Source organism: Mobula birostris, chromosome 9 (assembly GCF_030028105.1).
Source record: "Mobula birostris isolate sMobBir1 chromosome 9, sMobBir1.hap1, whole genome shotgun sequence".
NCBI classification, from domain to species: Eukaryota; Metazoa; Chordata; class Chondrichthyes; order Myliobatiformes; family Myliobatidae; genus Mobula; species Mobula birostris.
Genome location: NC_092378.1, coordinates 42,771,902 through 42,783,774, shown reverse-complemented (window position 1 = coordinate 42,783,774; position 11,873 = coordinate 42,771,902). Strand labels below are relative to the sequence as shown.

General features: G+C 41.4%; 1 protein-coding gene across 1 annotated transcript; it reads left to right on the top strand.

Moving 5' to 3' along the window:
- The first annotated feature begins 746 nt into the window (after positions 1-746).
- Positions 747-10,566, top strand: efcab10 (EF-hand calcium binding domain 10). Its single transcript, XM_072269415.1, has 4 exons — positions 747-869; positions 5,059-5,223; positions 5,310-5,400; positions 10,400-10,566. Exons 1-4 carry the CDS (start codon positions 767-769, stop codon positions 10,443-10,445), a joined length of 405 nt encoding a protein of 134 aa, XP_072125516.1. The 5' UTR covers positions 747-766; the 3' UTR covers positions 10,446-10,566.
- The last annotated feature ends 1,307 nt before the right edge of the window (positions 10,567-11,873 follow it).

Below are 11,873 nucleotides of genomic sequence, written 5' to 3'. Positions count from 1 at the left end.
TCATGCTGCGAATTATTTCTATGTCTATATATTAGCTTTGTTCTTGATTTTTCGTACGTTCTACTCCGAGATTTGTTTAGCCCACTTTATCTGACCTGGCAACCTGCTTTCCCACCTGTCTTTGTAGTCAGCCAATCTGCCTGTAACGAACTCGCTGTAATCTTTTACCGATTAAAAAGCTGATTTTTTTTGTGGTGCACACCACTGTAATCCTCGTCACCTTAATTCATTGGGACTGAAATCCTTTCGGGGGAATGGTCTGCAGCAGCGGTATGGTTATCCTTCGATTTAATTTTCCAGTATAGTTCGTGGGGTAGAAATGTATCTTTGGTCATTTAACACCAGAGAAGCATTGGACGCTTGATTGGTAGCACACTGGATTCCTCGCTTGCTGTATCAAACCCGAGGTGTCCCGCATTCGGTTGATCTGAAGATCCCTCGGTGACAGGCTCCAACAACTCGTACCGGCACTGTTCGGACTGGGCACCAGAGTTGCCAATGGACCGGACCCAGGTACTCCAAGAACCCCGACTCTTATGCATCGGCCACAGGTCAAGTTCAGAGGACGCTCGGAATCGACCTCCAGCACCCAGCCGCCTGTACCGGCGCCCGGTTAACATTCCGGCTCTCCGGGGGCGTTGAAAGCTCCGTCATTCCGCCGGCTGTGAGGGAAACAGCTACACTTCGTCGTCCGGGAGGGGGTGGGGACCATGAGCGGACGTTGCGTCATCCTTCAGCTTCCGATCCGTTACCCAGCAACAACGGCATGGCGTCTTCCCGGGAGCAAGAGGCCTTGGAGTACCTGGCGGAGCACCAGATACTGGAGCTGATCGACAGTCTGACCAGCATGTTGCTCTACCACCGGCCGGGTACGTGGACACTCGTGGCCGAGGCCCTGGGCATAAGGAATACGTCGACTCGAGGGTCCGGGGGAGGAACCGAGCCGGTCTCAGTCATGACCAGCTCAACCCACCTCACCCTCCTCATCCCATCCTCTTCTCTTCGCATTCCCTGCTGATCTCATCTCATCCTTCCTTATCTCATCTCATTATCCTTCCTCCTTTCATCTCATTTCTCCTCACCCCCATCTGTCCTCACCCCAATTACACTCATTCCTTCTCAACCCTCAATCCTCCTGATGCCATCTAATGCCTCATTCTTCCTCATCCCAATCCCTCTTCATGCATCCTCATATTCCCATTTTCCCTCTTCTCATCTAATTGTCTCCTCATTCCTCCTCATCCTTCCACATAACATCTCTCCACATCTTGCTCCTGCCTCCTCACCCTTTCATCCCTTCTTATCACACCTTCCCCACCTGACTCTCCTCGGTCCACCTCATTGAACTTCCCCACCTCATTCCTGCTCATCACACCTGCCCCCTTTCCGTCTTCGTTATACCTCACCCCATCTCACCCACCACATTCCTCCTCAGCCAATGCATCCCTCCAAATCCCACCTGAATTCACTACAGCATCATGCATCAAAATCCCACTTCACCCCACTCAGTCCACCTCATTGACCACACCAGTCCCATGCCCACAACCCCACACCATACTGCAACAAACCACCTGAATTTATCTCGCCCACTGCATTCATCTCATTTCAAAACCATAGCCTGGCATCCCTCACTTACTTGCATCCACCTTACCCCAACATTGAGTTCTCAATACCACTCACCTCATCTACCACATCCAATATCAACTCCTTAAATCACATCCTTTGTCATGCCCAACTCATTCCATCCCAGCATCAAAGTTCCAATGCAACACCCTAACACCCTGTCTGACCCACTGCACGTACGCCATCTAAGCATCAGCTCTTAAGCCCCACCCAAACACATTCTCACTCACCTCACCCACCACACCGGCATCATCTCAACCAACTTCACACCCTAATTTGCCACCTTTCAGCTACCCCACCCCAACACCAGCCTGTCAACGCCACACCCTAAAATCTCCTTTAACAGCATGGATATCCTCTGTCACACCCCATGTCAACCACCTCAACTACCCCACCCTAGTATCATTCCTTTAATGCCACTCCCAGTAAGACTCTCCGCATTGTTCCAAACTTCTCACCAATCTACACACATTCAACATCACATTAACACTCGTTTCACCCACCTTACCCAGCTTCAACCATTCAATGCCAGGCACTATTTTGTCCACCACAATCTAGCATCAAGCACTCAACACCACAGCCTAAAGCCCTACCTCACCCATCACACTTATCCTATCCCAGCACCAAGTCTGCTATTGAACAATCTTTCTCACATTGTTAAATTATACTTGAGGTTTGTCATTCTCTTAGAATACCATTTGAAAGTTTCATGGCTTTAAAAGCATTTTTTTAAAAAATTGTGCATATTTCAGACTTCTGTTTGATCCCATTAGAGTCATAGAGTAATGCTTAAAGAAGTTATCTTCTCAGGTCTCTTTTAAGTCTCTCCCTGTTTTTCTTGTATCTGTGGTTTTTCGTCTTGGACTCCCCAACCCTGAGGAAATGATGTCATTCACCTTATCCATACCCTTCATGATTCTATAAACTTTTGTGAGGTCAATCTCATTCTCCTGTGCTCCACAGAATAAAGGTCTAGTATGGCTGCACTCTCCTTATAATTCAGGCCCTTTAGTCCAGAAAGCATCCTCATAAATCTCTGGTGCACCCCCTCCAGTTTGACAATGCCTTTCTTGTATCATGGTAGTTGAAGCTGTACGCAATATTCCAACTAGTCTCACCAACAAATTATATGACAGCAACATACCATCCCTGCGCTTACACTTGACATCCTGACTGATGATGGGCAACGTGCTAAGTGCCACTTTCAAAATCCTGTCTACTTGTTCACTTTCAGTGAACTGTGCATTTGTCTTCCCAGATCTCTCTGTTCCACAACACTCATCAGTGCCCTGCCATTCACTGTATAAATCTTATCTGGCTTTATTGTACAAAATGCATCACCTCACACTTAGCTGTTGGAATCCATTTCCATGAGACAAAGGAGCAGAAGTCAGCCATTCGGCCCATTGAGTCTGCTCTGCCACTTTATCATGAGCTGATCCATTCTCCCATTTAGTCCCACTCCCCCGCCTTCTCACCATAACCTTTGATGCCCTGGCTACTTCCATTCCACCTTCCCTAACTCTTTGCAATTCATCGTCACTTACTTCACTAGCAACAAGAACTCCTAATTTAGTATCATAAGTAGTCTTGCTAATTGTGCCATGTCCGTTCACATCCAAATCATTTACATAAATAGCCTGGATGTGAATTGACCTTCAACCATCACCCTCTGTGTCCAATAATCAAGCAAATTTGGAATCCCCCTTCCTAGCTTCCCTGAATTCCACACAACCTAACATTCCAGGTCAGCCTATCATGCCTTACTAAATTACATACAGACAACATCCACTGCCCTGCCTTCATATATCCCCTTAGTTGGCTCTAAAACAAATTCCAAAAGATTCATCACATGTGATCCCCATGCACAAAACCATGCTGACGATTCCTGCTCGGGCCTTGACTATCCAAGTGATGGTAGATCTTGTCCCTCAGAATTCCCCCCAATAACCTTCCTACTGTTGAAGTCAGGCTCACTGGCCTATATTCCTGGCTTGTCCTTGCTACTCTCTTGAACAATGGAATAACATTCTGCTGGAATTTTGCCAGTGGTGAGATAAAGTTTGAGATTAAAACATGTCAAACTTGATCTTGCCTTCTCAAGGGTAATTGAACATTTAGGTGAAATAAGTGCTTTTTTACTTTCCTACTTGTCATCTGCAAGTTGTCTTCTGTCTGATTAGCTGCTCAGTCAACTTGATAGCATCACAATCACTGAATGTTATAGATTCCCTGTGAATCCTAGTGTGCCTTTCCCATGCAGAAAGGCATACTGAAGAAGGGACAATTCACTTTGTGGAGCGTACTGAACCTAATGAAGCCCAGCACAGAGTGCCAGCTCCTCGCCACAACTCCTTTCAGGTTATGTGTGGCACAGCACTCCTAGAGTAGTCAGAATTGTAGTAGATTAAAAATACTTTTTTTTACTTGGTTAATTTATATTGAGTCAAAACCAAGCAGAGGTCTCCTATTTTAGAAACAAAAACATCAGCAAGTTTTATAAACAAGAAAATCTGCAGATGCTGGAAATCCGAGCAACACACACAAAATGCTGGAGGAACTCAGCAGGCCAGGTAGCATCTATGGAGAAGAGTCTGTCTAGGTACCATATCCGATGCGGACTTTGGTGACCATAGTTTCCCATATAGATCTATTCTTCGTTTTTTGGATGACTTCCATTTCCTCGATGTGTAGCCACCTGGCTATGCTTTTGATGTACATAAGCCGAGGTCTTCCTCTAGGTTTTCTCCCCTCAATCTTTCCAGAGAGTATGAGTTTTTCTAGTTCATCTTTCCGCAAAGGGTACCGTTGACACTTCGAGCCAAAACCCTACGCCAGGACCGTTTATCGTTGTTGCCGGTGTTCAGTCCATGACAGAACACAATGTTCTGGTGAAAACCATTTGTTTGTGACTAACGTGGAAGACAAGCAGGCTCCTGAACCAATCATTCCAACAGGCTACATCCGGTACTGGAGGTGGACAAGAACATCGTAGATCCACCAATGCATTCCACAGTAGATGTTCAAAATCAGCAGCTACAAATAAGTAGAGCCCTTTAAACACTGGAGGAGAATCTGCAACCTCTCATAGAAGAGTATGGAAAATGTTCTCTAAAGATTAATAAAACAAATCCTTTACACCTTTAAAATAAAATGTACCAACCTCACCAAATGAGGATTAACCTCACATAAGGTTTGACTGGTGTGATGCCTCTTGATGATTGAGTAGAAAGGCAGAAGTGTGGCTGACCAATAGAAATTAGTTAGGATTGTGTTATAAAATATGATTCCCTCCCATTAAATTTGTGACCTGGTTCTTATAAAACCTTATTTTATTTATTTTTGTTTAATTTAGTTAATTTGAGGAACATCAGTAACATAGTTGATTGAACTGCAGTTCTTGTTGTTTAGTTAAATATGGTTTTATATTTGCAGCTAAGCCTCTGGAGTTTTTAGTAGAGCAATTGGAGCAATTGAAGGCTGCCAAAAACACTCAAACAAATTACCCTTGCTTGTTCGATGAATCAAATTTGGATGCTGTATTTGGGATTTTGGATCCTACAAAACAAGGGTATATAACTCTGAAGCAGTACACAGAAGGTATGGATTTCATGTCCCATTCTCTATGATTTGCACTGTTGTGAAACTTTGAAGCTCAGCGCTTACTCTGTTTGGAATCATTTCAGCTTTGAAAACCCTTGGAGTAAAGGATTTTGCAAAGGTGCCATCAGGTGGTCATGACAATAAAATCCACCTGGCAGTATTCAAATCCGAGGCGTAAGTACAGAAGTCTTGCTCTTAGGATCGCACAAGTAACTTCTAAATTATCTGCGAGAAGTTGAAGATGTTGCCAGTATTATCTGTGATGCAGAAGTGAAATACAGAATAGAAATACAGAATATTTTGCTGCTTTGTCCAATGGTAGTATCTGTTATATGGGAAATCACATCGTGTCTCTTAAATCTGTCAGTTTCTTGGTACTGTCAGTTCTTTCGCTTCAACAATTAGAAAAAAATATGTGTAGATGGATAAATATACTTTTGAAGTCTTACATTACTTATGGTGTTGAAAAGAGAACAATGAAAAGATGATGAGATTATGTAAAATTCAGTCTAAAAATGCAAAAGGAACTAGAAAGTTAATCTTTTAAAATGGTTTTATAAATAGGGAAATAAAGATATGGAGACTTAATTTATCAAATTCAGAATATTACTGGAAATTTGTTGTTTTTGTGGCAGCAGTATAATGTAACACATAATAATGAAACTGTCAATTACAGTAAATATTTATTATAGATTAGATAAATACTGCAAGTAGTGAGGTAGTGTTCATCGGTTCAATGTCCATTCAAAAATTGGATGGCAAAGGGGAAGAAGCTGTTCCTGAGTCATTGAGTGTGTGCCTTCAGGCTCCTGTACCCTCTTCCTGATGGTAGCAATGAGAAGAAGGCATGTCCTGGGTGATGGAGGTCAAAGGAAGAAACTGGTTGTGCCTGCAAAGGAAATTAAATAAATGTCATAAATTAGATTTTTTTTCTGCCAGTCTCCTATCTTGAGCCCTTTAGGCATCAAATATCTCCTTTGGATCCATCGGTAAACAGGCTATGCTGGGAACCATATTTGACCTTTCTTCTCTACAGCAGTGTGGCTGATACCTTAAGAACATAAGAAATCGGAACAGGAGTAGGTCATTTAGCCCATCAAGCTTGCTCCACCATTCAATGGACTGAGCTCCACCTACCTGCCTTTTCCTCATAAATCTTTATTCCCTGCTATTCCCTCCTAATCTATCTAACTGTGTCTTTAATATATGTAATGAAATAGTCCCTACTCCTTCCTTGGGCAGAGAACTGCACAGATTCACTACTCTCTATGAAAAGCAGTGTCTCCTCATTTTCATCTTAAATTTATTTTCCCGAATCTTGAGATAATATTCCTTAGATCTAGTCTGTCTTGCAGTGGAAACAACTTTCCTACCTCTATTTTATCTATCCCTTTTATAACTTAATATGTTTCTATAAGATCCCTTTCATTTTTCTGAATTCTAGTGAGTACGGTCCCAGGTGACTCAATCTCTCCTCATAGGCTAACTCACTCATCTCCAGAATCAATCTGGTGAACCTCCACTGCACCGCCTCCAAAGATTGTATATCTGTCCTCAAAAGGAGACAAGAACTGCACACGGTACTCTAGGTGCAGCCTCACCAGTACACAGTACAGTTGCAGCATAACCTCTCAGCTCTTAAATTCAATTCCTCTCACAATAAAAGCTAACTCCATTTGTTCTCTTGATAACCTGTTGCACCTATAAACCAACCTTTTGCAGTTCATGAACAAGCACTTCCAAGTCTTTCTGCACAACAGGAGCCCCTTACCTACTCACTTAATCTATCTATATATCTCTGCAGACTCTCCATATCAGCTGCACAACTTGCTTTTCCACTCAGTTTAGTGCCTTTAGCAAAGTTAGATATACTACACTCAGTACCCTCTCCCAAACCTTTAATGTATATTGTATATGTTGTGAGCCCAGCACTGACCCCTGCAGCACTCTGCTCATGACTAACATTTCCTCTAATTATTTTTACACATGAACCAACCATAGCTCTGAGCAGGAAATTTTTACATGGCCTGAAAAGTGCACAGCACTTTAAATGTTAACGTTATATAAGAAGATTATATTAGATTCTTGATTGGTCGGGTCATGAAGGGATACAGGGAGAAGACAGGAGATTAGTGTTGAGAGGAAATGGCAGAGCAGGCTCGATGGGCCAAATGGCCCAATTCTGCTCCTCTATATTATGGTCTTATAAGAGAAAATTACAGCTGCGTGGCAACAAAGGCTATGTGCGTGGGAGCATTTCAGTTATTATGCGGCGTGCACCTGCGGCTTAAAGAAAACAGTGCTCACAACTGACTGCCAACCAGAGAAACACTCATTTATCCCAACTGTCTACCTTCGATTGGTTAACCAATCCTCTTTCCTCTATCCATGCTGATAGATTGCACCCAACTCCATGCATCCTCCATGAATGCTTTTCATGTGGCACCTTATTGAATTCCTTCTGGAAATCCATGTATACAACATCTATCAGTTCCCTCTAAAATCTCAAAGAACTCAAACAGGACCTGCTCTTCATGAATCCTTGCTATGTCTACCCAGTGGAATCTTTTCTATCCAGATGTCTTGCTATTTCTTCCTTAATGATAGCTTCAGCATTGTCCCTAATTACAGACATTATAATAACTGGCCTATAGTTACCCACTTTTCGCCTACATCTTTTTAAAACAGTAGAAAAACATTCACTGTCTTTCAATCTGTGACACCTGCTTAGAGTTCAGATATTTTTGAATCTAGATCTGAATTTTCAATCTGGGAAACATGCTAATGTTAAATATACTTGGACTTGCAGATTTTTTCTCTTAATTGTTTTTTTTTGCATATGTAATTCAATATGTGTAATAATATATCATATAGGTATTTTAGAAAAAAAATGATTCAAACAAATTGTTAAGTCCCTGGCGATCTGTTTCTATAGACCTTGTGTGATAAAGATTTAAGGTTTCTTTGAGCACACCTTCCATCATGTAAAAGGACACATGTCACAAAAGCTATGGGAGTACCATTATTTCCGAGTTCTCTTCCTTAGATGCTGTCAAAAATCCTGGAACCTTCTTCCTTACGATGCGATAGGAGTACGTTAGTTATACAGTCTAAGTAATTTAAGTAGAAGCTTACCACCTTTACCTCCATGGCCTCTAGGGATGAGCAACTGATCTTGCCAGTGACATTTGCTGATTTCATAAAATACCAAAATGATTTTAAAATACATGCAATGAGAATTTTGAGAGATTCTATGATTTGTTTCACTCTTCATTTATTTTGGAGGGAGAAATTGTCCATAATTTTCATTGTTTGTTTTCCCTGTGAAAACCAAAAAGAATATGGGAGCAGCTAAGCTAACGTGTTGCCTTATTTTTAGCAATTTGCCAGAACGTAGTATCTGGATGCTTGATATTTCAGTTAGAAAAGTATTGTGCTTTGCATTTTAATAGAAACGGAAGTCCAAATGGCAATCTTTTGTTATGAAAATGTAAAACTGTTAATTTATTGATAGTGTTAACACTTTACACATTTAGAAAAAAATTATACTTTTTCAGAGTCATAGAGTCATATAGCACAAAAACAGGTCCTTTTGCCGAACAGGTCCATGCCAATAACTGAGGATTAAGGGCAGTAATATTATCTTATTCCCATTGTATTCTCCCTGTCCATTTCCCCCTGATGCTACTAGTTAACTACACATGAGGTGCATTTTACAGTAGCCAATTAATTTACTTACTGAAATGAGTTTGGGATGTTTACGAATATCAGACTCCTTGGAGGAAAATCACACAATCCGAGAGAGAAAGATTTGGTATGTCACCAAAAACACTCGCAAATTTCCACAGATATACTGACTGGCTGCTGCTTTGGTGGTGGCGGGGGGGGGGTGCTGCTACTTCACAGGATCAAAGTAAGCTACAGAGAGTGGTAAAATTAGCCAGCTTCACCATGGGTACAAGCCAGTATCCAAGTCAGTTTAAAGGAGCAGTGGTTCAGAAAGGTGGCGTCCATCACCCTGGACATGTCCTCTTCTCATTGCTGCCATCAGAAAGGAGGTACAGAAGTCTGAAGGCACATGCTCCACAATTCAGGAACAGCTTCTTCCCTTCTGTCATCTAATTCAATTTCTGAATGGACATTGAACTCATGAACACCACCTCAGTACTTCTTTAAATTTCTCTTTTTTTCATTATTTATTTAACTATTTAATAAATAGAAACTTATTGTAATTCACAGTTTTGTTTTTCTCTCTGTTATCATGTATTGCATTGTACTGCTGCTGCAAGGTTACACATTTCACCACATATGCTGTTGATATTAAACTTGATTCAGATTCTGATTCGGAGGTCCACATAGAGAGCATTGAAGATTAGGTCTGAACACAGCCCACTGGAGTTTGGGTGTAGCAGTTTGCTAGCTGTACTAATGGCCGTAAAGTAGTAAAAGTAAAGCTAGAATTGTTAGCCTGGAATTTATGAGTAAATGCAAATGTTCAGAATGTCCTTGCTTGTACAGTATTGTCAAACATACTCACTGTTAGTGACATATTTAACAGTGTGGTCTATCACTTGTTTACCCATGGAGCTTAGCAGCAGATCGTCATTTGCTGACATTACTAGAAATTATACTGGTTCATCCTAATGCTTAAATGGTAACCTAAGTGCCTTCAATGGCGATTAAAGGCTGTGGCAAAGAAAGGAAGGAACTATCTCCTTTCTAATTATTTGTTTTTCTTTAATGTTTTAGATATCCTTTAATTTATAAATATTTAAAAGTAAGAGACATTGATCAACACTAAAAAACTTTGGCAGCTTTAAAAGATAGGAATGCCCAAGGTGAACTGAGAGACACTTCTATCAGAATGTTATTTGTATCTAGATTGGTTAGGCTGGGTGTGGGGTAACACTGGATAGAAGGTAGGCCAACATCAGCAAAATCCATGCTTTTATATGGTAATTGTTTATTTTAGTATGTGTATTCAGTAATAGGATGGAATATTGCAGTCATGAGCAGCCAAGATGAGTCTTTTGTTAACTCAGAGTAACCCCGCTCAAGATTCCTTGGTGCTTTCAAGAGCTCTTAAAACTTACTTACTTATCTCAAAAGGTACTGAAAACAATAACCACCAGACACAATTTAGAACTAATATTTGTTTTTTTCATGTTATCAGGAAAGCTGGATTAATGAAGATGTATTCTCCGTACAAAGCTGGATAAATAAAAACCTTCGCTGTAACTGAGTAATCGTAGCAAACATTCATCTCAATATGTTTAGTGTAAAATTGAGACAAACAATAATATTCGCTACATGTACTTGAATAAATAATATTTACCATGACTTTGATGTTAACATTATTATTGGTTTCTATTGGAACCCTGTGTCAGGGGACTATCTAATGCACATTCCAGTGTGAAAATTCAGAGAGGTACCTTGATCAACTTGAATGTCTGACAACTACTGCTGTGGTTCAGAGCGATATAGAATTGACCCAATATGACATTGAAAGACAAAAGAATATGCATGAATGATAAGTAGGCAAAGATAAATTGATTCTTCAAACAGTCAAACTGCATGGAACTTTGGACACTTTGTTCTTACTCTCCCTCATCTAATTTAATAAAATACTGAAAAACTACCCAGAAGACATGTTTAAAAAGCTGAAATTTCTCTCTTAATTGGGTAAAGAATATAAGTGAAGGTGTTCACGTTGACCATTTCGTGCAGTAGGTCTCCTTCCATTTATTAGTGGGATGCAACAGTCACAAGACCAGATTGCATGTCATTTGGACATAAAAGATGATGTCTTCTGAATTTGATTTGAGATGCACCTTTTTTTTGCACAAAGGATAGTGACTATGTAAAATGAGCTGCCAAGGGAAGTGGTTGAGGTGGGTAAGATTGCAGCATTTATGAAGCATTTGGATATGCTGTGGTATATCCACATGATGGAGTCGGAGCTGGAACTGGATGAACTTTGGTTCATTTGGGAGTCTGAGGGGGTGATAGAAAAGGACATATTGAGAGGTAGTTACACCCAAGGACCAGAACACAGGAAGCTGGGTGACAATCAAGAAGGGGAAAGAGGTTACACAGCCAGTGCAGAGTACCCCTGTGGCCATCCCTCTCAGCAACAGTTACACCACTTTGGGTATTGTTGGGGGGATGACCTAGCAGAGGAAAGTTACAGTGGTCAGGTCTCTGCAATGGGTCTGGCTCTGTGACTTGAATGAAAGGTGGGTGGGGGGGGGGGAGAGAGAAGAGGCAAGCTGTGGTGCTAGGGGATTCATTAGTTAGGGGAACAGAAAGGAAGTTCTGTGGATGAGAACAAGATTCCTGGATGGTTCGTCGCCTCCCAGGGTTTGGGACATCTCGGATCAAGTCCTCAGGATTCTTAAGTGGGAGGGTGAACAACTAGAGGTCGTAGTCCATGTAGGTACTAACGACATAGGTAGGAAGAGCGACAAGTTACTGCAAAGTGAGTTCAGGGAGTTAGGTTTACATTAAAGGGGAGGACCTCAAGGGTTATGATCTCAGTGTTGCTACCCATGCTACGCGTGAGTGAGACCAGAAATAGGAAGATTATACAGCTTAACATACACACACAAAACACCCGCCACTAGCCAGAAGGTTTGCTGATGCTGCAT

Excerpts from the sequence above, each read along its gene's own strand:
- efcab10 (XM_072269415.1), top strand. The coding sequence starts at position 767 with ATGGCGTCTTCCCGGGAGCAAGAGGCCTTGGAGTACCTGGCGGAGCAC. Across the intron at positions 870-5,058 it reads GTTGCTCTACCACCGGCCGG|CTAAGCCTCTGGAGTTTTTA; the intron begins GTACGTGGACAC and ends TTATATTTGCAG. Across the intron at positions 5,224-5,309 it reads TCTGAAGCAGTACACAGAAG|CTTTGAAAACCCTTGGAGTA; the intron begins GTATGGATTTCA and ends GAATCATTTCAG.